We start from the raw sequence: 18,458 nt of genomic DNA, 5'->3' as shown, positions 1-18,458 counted from the left end.
TGCCCGGTTGGTGTCCTGGCATGTCAGGGGGACCAGTGCACTATAAATGCTGGCTCCTTCCACGACCAAATGCCTTGGATTTGGCCGGGTTTGAGATCGCCGGCATTAGTTTCCATTATGGGCGAAAACCGATGCCAGCCATCTCAAACCCAGCCATCTTTGACATTTGGCCGGCCCCAACCGTATTATCGAAATGAAAAATGGCCGGCCATCTTTTTCGATAATACGGTTCGGGACCGCTTTTTGCGGCACTGGCCATCTAGATGGGCGGCCATCTAGATGGCCGACACCGGTCGATTATGCCCCTCCACGTCACTCATGATCTTTATGTAATACCACTTGTATCTCTCATTCTGGAATGGCGATTGCCATGACGGAACAATGTAAGCCACATTGAGCCTGCAAATAGGTGGGAAAGTGTGGGCTACAAATACAGCAAATAGATAAATAAATACTTGTACCTATTCACTTTGATAGTCTTAAAGCATATTGGTTTCACTCTCACTCCCAAGAAAACTCTCCACTCCAGGTTTTATGTTAAACGCAAAACTCAACTTTACTGAAACGCCGCAACAGGCAGATAATCCGAACATCAAACTTCTCATTTATAACAGTTCACTTTGCTGAGAGATGTTTTCGTGCCAGATTCAAGACTTTTGGTGTACAGTTCCAATCTACTATGTTACATAAGTACGTAAGTATTGGCATACTGGGAAAGACCAAAGGTCCATCAAGCCCAGCATCCTGTTTCCAACAGTGGCCAATCCAGGTCACAAATACCTGGCAAGATCCCAAAAAAGTACAAAACATTTTATACTGCTTATCCCAGAAATAGTTGATTTTCCCCAGTCCATTTAATAACGGTCTATGTTGATAGTCTCTTAATAAATACTAGGGTATTTATATATTTCAAGTTCCCACCAGTCCTCCAATACCTATCCTTTCTGGCAGGAGAATCCAAGGCTGTGGCTTCCCACTTCTTCCACAGCAAGCTGTTCCACTAGGCTTCTACCTAGCCACGGGACCAGACCTCCGTGTCTGCCCTTCCTCTAGAAGTTCATTTTACAAGCTTTTTCCTACTCTGCTCCCGGGGGGGGGGGGGAGGGGCTTAATCCTTTCCACCCATCTCAGTTACTCTCCTCTCAGTTACTCCTTAGTTCAGCCTTAGGTTATTGGGCCTGATCAGGATACCCCCTCTCCTACTTACATGCTCATATTACTTCTTGGATTGACTACTGTAATTCTATTTATGCTGGTCTTCCAACACTTCTTAAGTGACTCTAATCTGTACATAACACTGTCATACGATTACTTTGCCATGCTCACTGATCTGATCACATAACTCCATCGCTTTATCAACATCAATGGCTACCAACACATTTCTGCTTTCAAATTAAAATGCCAACCTTGTCCCATACGGCCATCCATAGTAACATACTATCTTAAGTACATAAGTATTGCCATACTGGGAAAGACCAAAGGTCCATCAAGCCCAGCATCCTGTTTCCAACAGTGGCCAATCCAGGTCACAAATACCTGGTAAGATCCAAAAAAAAGTACAAAACATTTTATACTGCTTATCCCAGAAATTGTGGATTTTCCCCAAGTCCATTTAATAACGGTCTATGGACTTTTCCTTTAGGAAGCCATCCAAACCCTTTTTAAACTCCGCTAAGCTAACTGCCTGTACCACATTCTCTGGCAACGAATTCCAGAGTTTAATTACACGTTGAGTGAAGAAAGATTTTCTCTGATTCGTTTTAAATTTACTACATTGTAGCTTCATCGCATGCCCCCTAGTCCTAGTATTTTTGGAAAGCATGAACAGACGCTTCACATCTACCTGTTCAACTCCACTCATTATTTTATAGACCTCTATCATATCTCCCCTCAGCCGCCTTTTCTCCAAGCTGAAGAGCCCTAACCGCTTTAGCCTTTCCTCATAGGGAAGTCGTCCCATCCCCTTTATCATTTTTGTCGCCCTTCTCTGCACCTTTTCTAATTCCACGATATCTTTTTGGAGATGCGGCAACCAGAATTGAACACAATATTTGAGGTGCGGTCACACCATGGAGCGATACAAAGGCATTATAACATCCTCATTTTTGTTTTCCATTCCTTTCCTAATAATACCTAACATTCTATTTGCTTTCTTAGCCGCAGCAGCACACTGAGCAGAAGGTTTCAACGTATCATCAACGACGACACCTAGATCCCTTTCTTGGTCCGTGACTCCTAACGTGGAACCACGCATGAAGTAGCTATAATTCGGGTTCCTCTTTCCCACATGCATCACTTTGCTGAACACAGAGTCAGAATTGCTGACCAATGCTCAACACTAACAGTGTGCAAATGATATTGGTCGGTAAAGGGGTCCGAACATTCCTGGTGCATCCCCATGAGAGCTGTGCAATAGGCACAACTCTTGTGCTTATGTCCAGTGACTGGACTCCCTCCTGAACCCTCTAACCTAAAAAAAAATCCCTGAAGAGCCACTGGACTCCCTCCCAAGACCCACCCCCCAAAATACCCTGGTGGTCCAGCAGGCCTGCTGAACTGACTCAATGGGTCCCGGGCTGGGCCAGGCTGAGCCTGAGTCCTAGTGAGCACTGGCCCTGGTAGTCTAGTGAAATCCCCACCCCCACCCCTTCCTCATACCTTTTTCGGAGGCAGGAGGAAACTTATTCCCTCTTCTCATCAAAAAGGCAGTGCCTAGCCCCTGCCCGGTGCATCCTGGGATGTGGCAGTGGTTCCCAAATCTAGATTTGTAATGCACTGCCTCCACTGCATGGAACTCTACCTCATGAATATTCATTGTGGATATATTGAAAACCTGACTGGCTGGGGTGCCTCCAGGACAAGGTTTCGGAATCACTGATATAAGGAGTACCCTTTATGGTACTTAGGCCCCTTTTTGATGCAGGCGGGCCCAGAAGCAGGAGAGTGTAGGCTTCCTGATGCCTCTGACAAAGGTATATGGAGGGGTTGGGGGGCTTAGGATTTCACTAGACCACCAGGGCCAGTGTTCACTAGGGGTCAGGCCTGGATCAGCCTTGGGTCTGCAGAACCACCACTGTATTTTTTGGTGGGTGGCGCTCCACTGGATTCCTGGGGATTTTGTTTGTTTGGGGGTTGGAGGCTTGGGCTCAGGAAAGGGTTTGGGGGACAGTGCCTGAGTCAATCAACACTCAGGCAGTGACAGGAAAGTTAGCACCAGATACTATCAACTCAGTGTGCAGCTACATGTCTGATCGTTGACGTTAAATATGCATTTCATATTTCTCTGGTTGGAAGAGAGCCTTCCTATTAAATATCAGGTCATTTTTAAAACCTTTCGTCCCTAGAGAAGTATTTCGATATTTAGTTCAATCAATGGTATTAAGTCACCTAGAGACTACTGTAATGGAATATACGCAGGATGCAAAGAACAACTTGTAAAGAAACTTCAGACTGCCCAAAACACAGCAGCAAGACTAATCTTTGGTAAATCCAAATTTGAAAGTTCCAAGCCCCTTCGAGAGAAATTGCACTGCCTCCCAATAAAGGAACAAATTAACCTCAAAATCTGCACCCTAGTCCACAAAATTCTTTATGGAGAAGCCCCAGGATACATGAAAACCCTAATCAATCTTCCAGCCAGGAATACATCAAGCACATCTCGCTCATTCCTAAATCTCCATTATCCTATCTGCAACGGTCTCAAATATAAATCCTCTTTTTCCTTTATCAGCACCTGATTATGCAATGCATTGCCAAAAGCTGCCAAAACTACTCAAAACCATCTCAACTTTAGGAAATTACTCAAGACCAACCTATTCCGGAAGGCCTCACCCTAACCTCCTCCTTCAACCTCCAACTGAGCTCCACCACCCCTACTCACAAATCTGGTCACTGTCTTGATCTCGTCCTCTCCTCTACCTGCACGCCCTCTAATCTCTGCGTCTCCGCTCTTCCCATTTCTGACCATCACCTGATCACATTCACACTTCATCACCCTCCCCCTCAGTCCCGCCCAACCCTAACTACTACCTCCAGGAATCTCCAGGCAGTTGATCCCCCCACCTTATCCGCTAGTATCTCTGACCTCCTCCCGTCCATCACGTCCTCCGAGTCCGTCGACAAGGCTGTCTCCAACTACAATGCCACTCTCTCCTCCGCCCTTGACACCCTTGCACCGTCTGTTTCCCGTCCCACTAGGTGCACTAATCCCCAGCCCTGGCTTAACCCTTGCACCCGTTACCTTCGCTCCTGCTCCCGATCGGTGGAACGCCTAATGAGGAAATCTCGCACCCATACTGACTTCATTCACTACAAATTTATGCTATCCTCCTTCCAGTCCTCCCTATTCCTCACCAAACAGGACTACTACACTCACTTGACTAATTCCCTCAGCTCTAACCCTCGTCGTCTCTTCGCCACCCTCAACTCCCTCCTCAAAGTGCCCTCCGCTCCCACCCCACCCCCCTTCACTCTCTCCTCAATCACTGGCTGACTTCTTCCGCGACAAGGTCCAGAAGATCAACCCCGAATTCACCACTAAACCTTCTCCTCCCCTTCATCCTATCTCCCACTCCCTCAACCAATCAACCCAGGCCTCCTTCTCCTCTTTTCCTGATATCACCGAAGAGGAAACCGCCCATCTTCTCTCCTCCTCGAAATGCACCACCTGTTCCTCAGACCCCATCCCCACCAACTTACTTACCACCATCTCTCCCACTATCACCCCTCCCATCTGTCAAATCCTCAACCTCTCTCTCTCCACCGCAACTGTCCCTGACACCTTCAAGCATGCTGTTGTCACACCTCTCCTCAAAAAACCTTCACTTGACCCTACTTGTCCCTCCAACTACCGCCCCATCTCCCTCCTACCCTTCCTCTCCAAAATACTTGAACACGCGCCGTTCACAGCCGTTGCATTGATTTTCTCGCCTCTCATACCATCCTCGATCCGCTTCAATCTGGCTTTCACCCACTTCACTCAACAGAAACGGCATTATCCAAAGTCTGTAATGACCTGTTCCTCGCCAAATCCAAAGGTCATTACTCCATCCTCATTCTCCTCGACCTATCCGCCGCTTTTGACACTGTCAATCACAACTTACTTCTTGACACACTGTCCTCTTTTGGGTTCCAGGGCTCTGTCCTCTCCTGGTTCTCCTCTTATCTCTCCCATCGTACCTTCAGAGTACACTCTCATGGTTCTTCCTTCACCCCTATCCCGCTCTCTGTTGGAGTCCCTCAGGGTTCTGTTCTTGGACCCCTTCTTTTCTCTATCTACACCTCTTCCCTGGGCTCCCTGATCTCATCTCATGGCTTCCAGTATCATCTCTATGCTGACGACACCCAGCTTTATCTCTCCACACCTGACATCACTGCGGAACCCAGGCCAAAGTATCGGCCTGCTTATCCGACATTGCTGCATGGATGTCCAACCGCCACCTGAAACTGAACATGGCCAAGACCGAACTTCTTGTCTTCCCACCCAAACCCACTTCCCCTCTACCTCCACTCTCTATTTCGGTTGATAACACCCTCATCGTCCCCGTCTCATCTGCCCGCAACCTCGGTGTCATCTTCGACTCCTCCCTCTCCTTCTCTGCGCATATCCAACAGATAGCCAAGACCTGTCGCTTCTTCCTCTATAACATTAGCAAAATCCGCCCTTTCCTCTCTGAGCACACCACCCGAACTCTCATCCACGCTCTCGTTACCTCTCGCCTTGACTACTGCAACCTACTCCTCACTGGTCTCCCACTTAGCCACCTATCCCCCCTTCAGTCCGTTCAGAACTCTGCTGCACGTCTTATCTTCCGCCTGAACCGATACACTCGTATCACCCCTCTCCTCAAGTCACTTCATTGGCTTCCGATCAGGTACCGCATTCAATTCAAGCTTCTGCTACTAACCTACAAATGTACTCGATTTGCAGCCCCTCCTTACCTCTCAACCCTCATCTCCCCTTACGTTCCTACCCGTAACCTCCGCTCTCAAGACAAATCCCTCCTTTCAGTACCCTTCTCCACCACCGCCAACTCCAGGCTCCGCCCTTTCTGTCTCGCCTCACCCAACGCGTGGAACAAACTCCCCGAGGCCATACGCCAGGCCCCCTCCCTGCCCATCTTCAAATCTCTGCTTAAAGCCCACCTCTTCAACGTCGCCTTCGGCACCTAACCTCTACACCTCTACCCAGGAAATCTAGACTGCCCAACTTGACATTTCGTTCTTTAGATTGTAAGCTCCTTTGAGCAGGGACCGTCCTTCTTTGTTTCGCTCCATGGTGCGACCGCACCTTGAGTATTGTGTTCAATTCTGGTCGCCGCATCTCAAGAAAGATATAGTAGAATTGGAAAAGGTGCAGCGAAGGGCGACTAAAATGATAGCAGGGATGGGACGACTTCCCTATGAAGAAAGACTAAGGAGGCTAGGGCTATACAGCTTGGAGAAGAGACGGCTGAGGGGAGACATGATAGAGGTATATAAAATAATGAGTGGAGTGGGACAGGTGGATGTGAAGCGTCTGTTCACGCTTTCCAAAAATACTAGGACTAGGGGGCATGCGATGAAACTACAGTATAGTAAATTTAAAACAAATCTGAGAAAATTTTTCTTCACCCAACGTGTAATTAAACTCTGGAATTCGTTGCCGGAGAAAGTGGTGAAGGCGGTTAGCTTAGCAGAGTTTAAAAAGGGGTTGGACGGATTCCTAAAGGACAAGTCCATAAACCGCTACTAAACGGACTTGGAAAAATCCAAAATTCCAGGAATAACATGTATAGAATGTTTGTACGTTTGGGAAGCTTGCCAGGTGCCCTTGGCCTGGATTGGCCGCTGTTGTGGACAGGATGCTGGGCTTGATGGACCCTTGGTCTTTTCCCAGTATGGCATTACTTATGTACTTAAATTTTGTACAGCGCTGCGTAACCCTAGTAGCGCTCTAGAAATGTTAAGTAGTAGTAGGATCCAACATAAAACCTAAAGTCCTTCAAAACAGCATATAAATAATGGACCATTTTAGACTCTCTTACCTTTTACCCTTTTTCTCTTTATACCGTGTTCCTTCTATCCTCTCTGACTACCACAATTTATTGCATTTGTATAACTACTGGACTGCCGATAGCCTTTTCGGTATATTGTAAGCCACATTGAGCCTGCAAACATGTGGGAAAATGTGGGGTATAAATGTGATAAATAAAATAAATAAATGTTTGTGTATGATGTTTAAAGTCGTTCATACACTAACCTTTACGAATTTGAAGTACCGTTCTTTTGCCCCTTCATTCTTCACGAGAGGGACTGTTGACTTGTTCCATCTTTTTTGTTTTTGGGAACCCCAGCTGTGGAATACTTTGACTGAATTATGTGGAGAATGGGATTTATTTTGAAAGGAATTGAAAGTGCCGTTATTTTTAGTGGCTATTTTAACGTAGTAAGTGTTTACGTTTTTTGTACAGAGAAGGGCAATCAAAATGATAAGGAGATGGAGCAACTCTCTTGTGAGCAATGGCTAAAAGGATTAGGGCTCTTCCGCTTAGAGACAAGGCAGCTGAGAGGGGGGATATGATAGAGGTGTACAAAATCCTAAGTGGAGTGAAACGAGTAAACGTGAATTGACTAATCTAAGGCAAAATGGATGTCTACTCTAGGGCTGTAACAATTACATTTAAACTAAGAGAAAAGAATGTTAGACTATTTAAACAAGCTCCTAATGTTTGCTCTGCTAAATGAAATTTAAACAAATTTTTATCAATAAACCTACAAATTCTCCTTCTCCTCCTTTTTATTTTTTTAATATTGATTATTGATTCTCTTCTATCCCAAGCTTTAATTCACTATCTCCCAGCAAAGACCAAGAGACATGTCATGAAGTTACGTGGTAGTAGATTTAAAACAGGAGAAAATATTTTAACTGCTTTTACCATATCCTTTTTGCAGAGGATATGGTAAAAGCAATTAGCATAGCTGGCTTTAAAAAATATGTGGACAAATACCTGGAGGTAAAGTCCATAAATCATTATTGAGGTAAAGCCATTAGGGTAAGTGACATGGAAATGTTGTTACTTTTTGAGATCCTATCAGGTATTTTGTGACCTGGATTGGCCACTGTTAGATACTGGGCTAGATAGAATTTTTGGTCTGATCCAGTATGGCATTTCTTATGTCTTATTTCTTTAATGTGTATAATTATGAAAGTATGTTTTGTAAACCCCGTAATAGTGTAACAACGCATGGGAATCAATGTATTACATAAAATTAAATGACTTGCCAAGGTCACAAGGAGTGTTAATATGAGAAGCTTCCCTGGTTTTCAGTCTGCTTTTGTAACCTCTAACCTACTTCTCCATTACAGAGTAGTAGAGTAGATTTATGCTTGGTTATCTGCCTTTGAGCTAACTTTTTCGTTCCCTGCTTAACACTGAGTAACAGTTGTCTTTTTCTCCGCAGCCTGAGCCAGAGGCCTCCAGCATCATCTCCCCACGTTTTGAGGAGTCGGAGGAGGAGACTGACCTGAACAAGGCACTGGGAGTGGAAAGGTTTGAAGAGATCCTATTAGACGCCCATCCCCGTAATGTGGATGAACTGGGACGCAGCTACAGCGAGGAAGACTTTGAATGTAAGTCAGGATCCATGCAGAAATTAGGTTAGGTTATTCTGATTTGATGTACTTCCATTCACTCACTTGCAGACCAAAGCAGTTTACAATAATTACCAAAATAAGAACAGAAGAGTCATTACAATATTGCATAGGACAGCCAGCAATCATTCAAAGAAGAGTGAAAAAAATTGAGGGTAAAAGTTCCAAAAAGAAAAAAAAGAGAGATTAAAATGAGAATTAAAATCAAAACTAAAAAGGCTCATAACTCCTGTCGAAACCCTAACTCAGCTGCTCATAAAGCAATCCCCCCAAAATGTGTCTCCAGTTAGTGAAAGACAGGGTGGCTGGGGTGGAATAGAGAAACAGAGAAACATGACGGCAGATAAAGGCCATATGACCCATCCAGTCTGCCCATCCTCTGTAAGCCCTTATGCTTCCATTTCCTACGCGATCCCACATGCTTATCCCATGCCTTTTTAAATTCTGGAACAGTCCTCGACTCCACCACATCCACCGGGAGGCCATTCCACGCCTCCACCACCCTTTCTGTGAAATAATACTTCCTTAGGTTACTCCTAAGCTTATTCCCTCTTAACTTTGTCATATGCCCCCTCGTTCCAGAGCTTTCCTTCATTTGAAAAAGGCTCTCTTCCTGTACATAAATGCCCTTGAGATATTTATGTCTCCTCACTCCCTCCTCTCTTCCAGCATATACATGTTGAGGTTCATAAGCCTGTCCCTATAATTTTTGCATTCAAGACCGCTTACTAATTTCGTAGCTGCCCTCTGGACCGACTCCATCCTGTTTATATCTTTCCGTAGGTGCGGTCTCCAGAACTGTACGCAGTACTCCAAATGGGGCCTCACCAGAGACTTATATGGCACTATCACCTCCTTTTTCCTGCTGGTCATGCCTCTCTTTATGCACCCAAGCATCCTTCTGGCTTTGGCCATCGCTTTTTCTACCTGTTTGAAAGCTTTAAGGTCGTCAGATACAATCACTCCCAAGTCCCGCTCTTCCTTCGTACACTGAAGCACTACACCTAGGAAGGGATAGTAGTGTTGAATGTGTGGGGAAACAAGTGGTTGAGTTGCATGAAGAGGAAGTGTAGTAGCCTTCATCGTCACTAGGAGGAAGGCATCAATGATTCAGGTTGGGGAAGTTGTTGGAACATAGAAGTTGTTGTATGATGAAGGACTAGCTGAGTGTGTCGAGCTGTAGATGAATGATGAATTAATTACATGGCTATGCCACTCCTTTACAAATGGACGTTCTGGGCAAAGATCATGTCAGTCAGAATAATCATTCAATAACACCCCATAATCAATAAGCAGGACATGAGCACAACTTCAGTTTTAACAAGTGACAGAAAGTTATACAAAGGCATTTTGGGCTTGATGAAATCAAGAGACAGGTTCAAGATGACAATTTTTACAAACGTCTGACGACTGATCCAACATCATCATTTAAAAATGATAGCAGATTCTGTTCTGGAAATAGGCAAGCAGGCGGGTTTTCTCACTCTAAAGATTACGATTTCATGCAAGTTCAGTTCCCAACAATTCCAATTATATATGTTTACCTAAAATACACAAAACACTAACAAATCCACCTTTCTGCAATTGGGTCTGTGTTAAGAGCCGCTTTCTGTATTTGTAGACACCTTCCTCAGATCTATGGTGCTTCTTATCGCATCACACACATGCAACACTACCCATATCGTTAAGGGTGATTGTTTTCATTAAATGTATTTATTTATTGCATTTGTATCCCACATTATCCCACCTCTTTGCAGGCTCAATGTGGCTTACAATACATCATGGATAGTGGAAATGAGAGGAGAATAGACATTTAGTGTTACAGAAGTATTTTGGTTGCATGGTAGTGGAATACATGATAGTGAAATGACAATGACATAAGGCATTCTTAACATTACTAGATATATGTGGGGATTTCACATGTGTTGGTCTTTGTGGTATATCTTGTCGAAGAGATGGGTCTTCAGCAGTTTGCGGAAGTTGGTCAGTTCATAGGTCGCTTTTAGGTTGCGTGGCAATGAGGCATATTTTCAAAGCACTTTGGGAGGCTAAGTTCCATAGGTTTCTATGGAACTTTGGGAGGCTGTGCTTTGAAAATATGCCTCAATGCGTTCCAGAGTTGCGTGCTCATATAGGAGAAGGTTGATGCGTGCATTAATTTATATTTTAGGCCTTTGCAGTGGGGGAAATGAAGGTTAAGGAATGTACGAGATGATCTTTTAGCATTCCTGGGTGGTAGGTCTATCAGGTCTGACATATAGGCCGGAGCCTCACCATGGATGATTTTATGTACTAGGGTACATACCTTGAACGTGATGCGTTCTTTGAGTGGTAACCAGTGCAGCTTCTCTTGTAGGGGTTTTGCACTTTCGTATTTTGACTTTCCAAATATGAGTCTGGCTGCCGTATTCTGGGATGTTTGGAGTTTTTTGAGTATTTGCTCTTTGCAACCGGCGTAGAGTGAGTTGCAGTAGTCTAGATGACTGAGTACTAATGATTGTACCAGATTGCTGAAAACGATCCTTGGGAAGAATGGTTTTACTCTCTTTAATTTCCACATTGAGTGGAACATCTTTTTGGTTGTGTTTTTCGCGTGATTCTCAAGTGTTAGGTGCCGATCAATGGTGACTCCAAGAATTTTCAATTTTTCCGAAATTGGTAGATTTAGTTTTGGTGTGTTGATGGTGGTAAATTTGCTCGTGTTGTGTTGAGAGGTGAGTATTAGGCATTGGGTTTTTTCTGCATTGAGTTTTAACTGAAAGGCATCTGCCCAGGAGTGCATGATATGTAGACTTTGGTTGATTTCATTGGAAATTTCTTTTAGGTTTTGTTTGAAAGGGATGTAGATCGTTACATCATCAGCGTAAATGATACGGCATTTCAGAACCATTAGTCTGTTTGCTGGTTTATTACTACCATCCGCCAGGACACAACGAACAGACAGGAAGAAATGTTTACAGAAATTAGGAAAACTGTCAAATTGGGCAACATTATAATAATGGATGTTCTCAATTATCCGAATATTAACTGGATAAATGTTATATCAGGGAGTGCCAGGGAGATAAAATTTCTAGATGTAATAAATTCAATTTTTATATACAGCTAATATCCCCTTTCCAGGGTTCAGATTCTAGGTGAGACAAAAGCAGATAATGTTAGTGTGAGATTTGAGAAACATTAGAGACCACTGGAATAATGCATGAGACTAAAAACATCAAGGAAAGGATAATGGATGATACATAAGTACGTAAGTATTGCCATACTGGGAAAGACCAAAGGTCCATCAAGCCCAGCATCCTGTTTCCAACAGTGGCCAATCCAGGTCACAAATACCTGGCAAGATCCCAAAAAAAGCCCAAAACATTTTATGCTGCTTATTCCAGAAATATTTTCCCCAAATCCAATTTAATAATGGTCTATGGACTTTTCCTTTAGGAAGCCGTCCAAACCTTTTTAAAACTCTGCTAAGTTAACCGCCTTTATCACATTTTCTGGCAACGAATTCCACAGTTGAATTACACGTTGAGTAAAGAAACATTTTCTCCAATTCATTTTAAATTTACTACTTTGTAGCTTCATCGCATGCCCCCTAGTCCTAGTCTTTTTGGAAAGCGTAAACAGACACTTCACGTCTACCCGTTCCACTCCACTCATTATTTAATAAACCTCTATCATATCTCTCCTCAGCCATCTTGTCTCCAAGCTGAAGAGCCCTAGCCGCTTTAGCCTTTCCTCATAAGGAAGTCGTCCCATCCCCTTTATCATTTTTGTCACCCTTCTCTGCACCTTTTCTAATTCCACTATATCTTTTTTGAGATGCGGCAAGCAGAATTGAACACAGTATTCGAGGTGTGGTCACATCATGGAGAGATAGAAAGGCATTATAACGTCCTCATTTTTGTTTTCCATTCCTTTCCCAATAATACCTAAGATTCTATTTGCTTTCTTAGCCGCCGAAGCACACTGAGCAGAAGGTTTCAACGTATCATCAACGACGACACCTAGATTCCTTTCTTGGTCGGTAACTCCTAACGCGGAGCCTTGCATGACGTAGCTATAATTTGGGTTCCTCTTTCCCACATGCATCACTTTGCACTTACTCACATTAAACGTCATCTGTCATTTAGACGCCCAGTCTCCCAGTCTCGTAATATCCTCTTGAATTTTTCACAATCCTCCTGCGATTTAACTACTTTGAATAACTTTGTGTCGTCAGCAAATTTAATTATCTCACTAGTTACCCCCATCTCTAGGTCATTTATAAATATGTTAAAAAGCAGCGGTCCCAGCACAGATCCCAGTAGAAGTCATGATGGATTATTATGAAGCAGTCTTCGGGAAGAGAAAGTTTTTAGCCCCTTCCTGAAGTTAAGGTAGCTGTTTTCTGTTCTGATGGGAATAGGTAGAGAGTTCCATATTTTGACTCCAAGACGGGGAATAGAATGCTGAAAATGTTCTGATTTCTAATTGTCTTTTGAAATGGTGATGATATCACTGGCTCCCACTTAAGGAATGGACCATGTTCAAGATTTGCACGATTGTACACAAAATCATCCACGGAGACGCTCCGACCTACATGCTAAATCTCGTGGATCTGCCTCCTAGAAATGCCAAAATATCATCCTGAAAATTTCTTCATCTACACTTCCTCAGCTGTAAAGGACTAAAATACAAGCTTATACATGCGACCTCCTTCTCTTACATGAGTATGCAGTTGTGGAACGCACTACCAGCTGACCTGAAAACAATCGACGAAACATCCAACTTTCGTAAATCCCTGAAGACGTATCTCTTCAATAAGGCCTACAAAGAGGACCCATAGCTTAACTTTACCACTTCACCAATCCACCCCAGTCTGAAAGTCATCTCTCTATATCTATTTTCTTACAACTTCTTTCCCATCCTTATCTCTTTGCATCACCAATTGTATCTGACACCCTGGAATGCCAATGCCATAACAGATCTCTGTAAGCCACATTAAGCCTGCAAATAGGTGGGAAAATGTGGGATACAAATGCAATAAATAAATAAATTAGTTGTTGAGTTTGGATGACTAGTTTCTGGTCAAGCTTTACATCCAGATATCAGTGGTGAAATCCAGTTGGTCAGACCATGGTACTGGCTTCCATTTGAATGAACTAAACCTGAAAACGATCTACGAACTAACCGACTTCCGCAAACTATTAAAGACTCATCTCTTTGAAAAAATCTATTGAAAGGATCAAAACAAATGAATTACACACACACAGTTAGCAATGCATCAATACACTCTCTTCTATATTCTCATCCCCAGTAATTTTATCACATTTAAACCTCAATTTACAGATAAAATGTTATACCCGAATGTTCTCTTGCTATTGTTCTGTTGCCTTATCAGCATCCGTTGTTCTTCCACTGTTCCACCGTTTTTTTCCTTGTTTATTCCCTTAATGATACTTTGACTTTGTCCTAACCTAACTCCTCACAATGTAACCCATAATCGAGTTGTAACAAATTGTATTTCCATCAATACAATGTATTGTAAGCCACACTGAACCCGCAAATAGGTGGGAAAATGTGGGATGCAATAAATAAATAAAATCAAGCTATTAGGATAGGATGTCATGAAGTCTAACATATGTCTTGTTTCATGAGTTGCACCCTCGGAGAATGTAGTTAGTTCACAATGCTTCAGGAATGATTTGAAGTTGTGGACATTGGTGCCTGCATCATTTTCCAACTGTAGGTTTAAGTCTCTCAGGAAGATAATCCTTAAATTTTGGCATGACAGAGGAAGCAATAGTGGTTCTGCCTTGGACCAAGCTCCTAGAGGACGGTAAATGAGGAGTAGGGTAATTTAGATTTGCCTCTTTTGAATCATTGCATAATTTGCATAGCATGTATTCCAGTTCCGGGAAAACCCCAGAACTAACTAAAGACATGTGGAAAAAAACTCGTAAATATAAGAGCAAGTCCGCCTCCTTTTTTACCCTGTCTTGGAGAATGAAGAATACCATAGCCGGGTAGATAGATGTGGGCCGTGGTGTGCTGGTAAATTTTTAACAACAGGCTCTCTCCCCGGTCCACCTCGGCGCCCCCCCCCCCCCCCACCCGTCCACCACTGCACCCCCCCCTCCCCCGTCCACCTCTGCGCCCCCCCATCCACCTCTGCGCCCCCCAAAATTGCAGAGCTGGCTATAGCCGGGGGGGGGGGGGGGGATGCATTACTCTCTCCAGGAAAAAAAAATTAAATGATCCCAGGTTCCAATCTAATTCATGTTTAATGTGGGATAAAATGCCATAAGTAAATAAATATAAACTTTTAATGTTGAGCACCTGATTCTCAAAGGGAACATATTCCAAACACTATAATGAAAATAAAATGATTTTTTCTACCTTTGTTGTCTGGTGACTGTTTTTCTGATCATGCTGGCCCAGTATCCGATTCTGCTGCTATCTGTCCTCTTAACTCCGTTTCCAGGGCTTCCTTTCCATTTATTTCTTTCCTTTCCTCCTTTCTTCTTCATTTCTGGTCCTCAGCTTCTGCCTATTTTCTTCATCCATGTGCAGTTTTTCTCCTCTCTTCCTTTTCCCTTATCTTATCTCCTTCCTCACTCTTCCCTCCCCTCCATCCATGTCCAGCATTTATTCTCTCTCCCCTCCTCTCCCCCTGCCCTCCCATCCACCCATGGCCAGCAGTGACCCTCCTCTCCCCTGCCCAGCATGCACCCATACCCAGCGACCCTTCTCTCCCCTGCCCTCCATCCACCCATGGCCAGCGACCCTTCTCTCCCCTGCCCTCCATCCACCCATGGCCAGCGACCCTTCTCTCCCCTGCCCTCCATCCACCCATGTCCAGCAGTGATCCTCCTCTCCCCTGCCCTCCATCCACCCATGCCCAGCAGCTCCCTTCTCTCCCCTGCCACCCCCTCCCGACTTGTTTCACAAATTCTCCTGCTTCCTCCCTCCCTCCCTCCCGATCCGGTCCCTCACCGACCCTACCTTGGCCATCAAATTCTTCGGGGCAGGCAGTGTTGCCTGCCCGCTGCCATCGCTGACTTTCCTCCGCCGCCCGATCGCGCTTCAAAATGGCCGCCGAGACTTACAGAAGTCTCGCGAGGCCTCCTCTGGAAGTCTCGGCGGCCATTTTTAAAGCGCAAACAGGCGGCGGAGGAAAGTCAGCGATAGCAGCGGGCAGGCAACACTGCCTGCCCCGAAGAATTCGATAGTCAAGGTAGGGTCTGTGAGGGACCGGATCCGGAGGGCGGAGGGAGGGAGAGCCGGCTCACCCTTTCCAACAACCGGCTCGCAAATCCGGCCAAAATTTAACAACCGGATCTTGCGAGCCAGAGCGAGCCAGCTCCAGCACACCACTGGATGTGGGGCAGTATCGGACTGTCAACTTCCGTGAGCCATGTTTCTGAGATAAACAAGAAGCCAAGATGTGAAGATTCTCGCAGATCCCTGAGTAAGAGAGCCTTGTTCACCAGATATCTAGCGTTGATATAGCTGGCTGGGACAGGAGTGAGTTGAGACTTGTGTTCCAAAGGGGAGAGTTGTTTGGTTAATTGCAAAAGGTAGCAAGGTTTTTTTTAGGCCATCAAATGTTAACCATTTTGTTCTGGTCCATAATCATAGTAGTATTCTGATGATATATATTGGTATTGTCTAGCAGGTATCTGACAATACAATTAGAGTGTTTCTTAGTACAGGGTTTTCTAGACTGATTATAGATTATGGGGATAGGATTAGGCACTAACCTGCTTATTTTAGAAGGAGAAGGGCGGCCGGCCATCTTCCGACACAAATCGGGAGATGGCCGGCCTTCTCCTAAGGCCGGCCAAATCGGTATAATCGAAAGCCGATTTTGGCCGGCTTCAAGGGGGCGTGTCGGCAGTGTACCGAAGGCGGGGCGGGGGCATGGTTAAGAGATGGCCGTCCTCGGCTGATAATGGAAAAAAGAAGGGCAGCCCTGACGAGCATTTGGCCGACTTTACTTGGTCCCTTTTTGTTCACGACCAAGCCTTGAAAAGGTGCCCGAACTGACCAGATGACCACCGGAGGGAATCGGGGATCACCTCCCCTTACTCCCCCAGTGGTCACCAACCCCCTCCCACCCAACAGAAATTTTTTTTTTTTTTTTTTTTGCCAGCCTCTAATGTCATACCCAGCTCCATCACAGCACTATGCAGGTCCCTGGAGCAGTTTTTAGTGGGTACTGCAGTGCACTTCAGGCAGGCGGACCCAGGCCCATTCCCCCCTACCTGTTACATTTGTGGTGGTAAATGGGAGCACTCCAAAACCCACCCAAAACCCACTGTATCCACATCTAGGTGCCCCCTGTTACCCTTTAAGGGTTATGGTAGTGGTGTACAGTTGTGGGTAGTGGGTTTTGGGGGGCTCAGCACCCAAGGTAAGGGAGCTATGCACCTTGGAGCAATTTGTGAAGTCCACTGCAGTGCCCCCTAGGGTGCCCGGTTGGTGTCCTGACATGTGAGGGGGACCAGTGCACTACAAATGCTGGCTCCTCCCACGACCAAATGGCTTGGATTTGGCCGGTTTAGAGATGGCCGCCATTAGTTTCTATTATCGGCGAAAACCAATGTCGGCCATCTCTAAGGGCGGCCCAAATGTTGAGATTTGGCCGGCGCCGACTGTATTATCGAAATGAAAGATGGCTGCCCATCTTGTTTCGATAATACGGTCGGGTACGCCGCTTTACGGGGCCGTCATTAGAGATGGGCGCCCTTATAGATGGGCATCCCCGTTCGATTATGCCCCTCCACGTTATCTGGTAGGCTGCCGCCCAACGTGCTCAAGAGGGGCTAAGCAAGTCCATGTGAGCCACTTTATGGTGATAGCTTTTTGAGCTAGTTTAAGACAATTGGGTTTAGCATTGTTTATCAGTTTTAAATTGTGCTATTAAAGATTTCAGAACTGAGTTCTCCTTGAAGGTAGAAGCTATTGATGGTGTAGAGAGGTCATGGTGTCTCATGAACTCATAAGGTGGGGAGGTGTGGATTTAGCGTTGTGGCAGACTTCAAAATGACGCTGTCACTTAGGTAGGGTTTCTCATTTAAGCTGCCATTCTTCCACAGTCAGTCATGCAGCCGTAGGGACAGTTTGTATCTGGCAAGAGGCTACGGTGTAGCTCTCATGTTATAGAGTTGTTGATTTCCTTTGTTTGCTATTTGAAGTGTGGTTATAAGTACAGAGCTGAGCAGGTCAAACATTTGGAGAGAATTAACCTTAAGCATTCCTTGGGTTCTTCTAACAGGCTGCCGTTCTTCTATAGTCAGTCGTGTAGCTTTGAAGGGAGAGTTTATGGTGAACGCCAGGCCACAGTGTGTCTTTCATGGTTACAAATCCAGATAGTTCTCATATTTACTCAGGAAAAATGTCAGGAAGTATTTCATGGAGAGGGTGGTAGATACTTGGAATGCCCTCTTGCGGGAGGTGGTGGAGATGAATACGTTAACAGAATTTAAAAATGCGTGGGATAAACACAATGGAATCCTGTTCAGAAGGAATGGATCCACAGAAGATTAGTTGAGATTGGGTGGCAATACCGGTAATTGGGGAAACAAAGCTAATGCTGGGCAGACTTCTACGGTCTAAGCCCTGAAAATGGCAAGAACAAATCAAGGTCAGGTATGCATATAAAGTATCACATATAATGAGTTTATCTTGTTGGGCAGACTGGATGGACCATACAGGTCTTTATCTGCCATCATCTACTATGTTACTATCAGGCTTATTTTTGAAAGAGAAGGGCGCCCATCTTCCGACACAAATCGGGAGATGGGCGTCCTTCTGTCAGGGTTGCCTAAATTGGCATAATCGAAAG

General features: G+C 44.8%; 1 protein-coding gene across 6 annotated transcripts in view; it reads left to right on the top strand.

Annotated features, from left to right (window-relative positions):
* Positions 1 to 18,458, top strand: part of SLC4A2 (solute carrier family 4 member 2) — a 199,077-nt gene that overhangs the window by 98,728 nt on the left and 81,891 nt on the right. For all 6 annotated transcript variants that reach the window (XM_030191911.1, XM_030191921.1, XM_030191916.1 and 3 more), the window contains one exon: positions 8,443 to 8,611. In XM_030191911.1, coding sequence (XP_030047771.1) covers positions 8,443 to 8,611 — 169 coding nt within the window. The remainder of the gene's footprint in view (positions 1 to 8,442; positions 8,612 to 18,458) is intronic.

This window comes from Microcaecilia unicolor, chromosome 1 (genome assembly GCF_901765095.1).
Source record: "Microcaecilia unicolor chromosome 1, aMicUni1.1, whole genome shotgun sequence".
NCBI classification, from domain to species: domain Eukaryota; kingdom Metazoa; phylum Chordata; class Amphibia; order Gymnophiona; family Siphonopidae; genus Microcaecilia; species Microcaecilia unicolor.
This window is presented reverse-complemented; position numbering and strand designations above follow the sequence as displayed.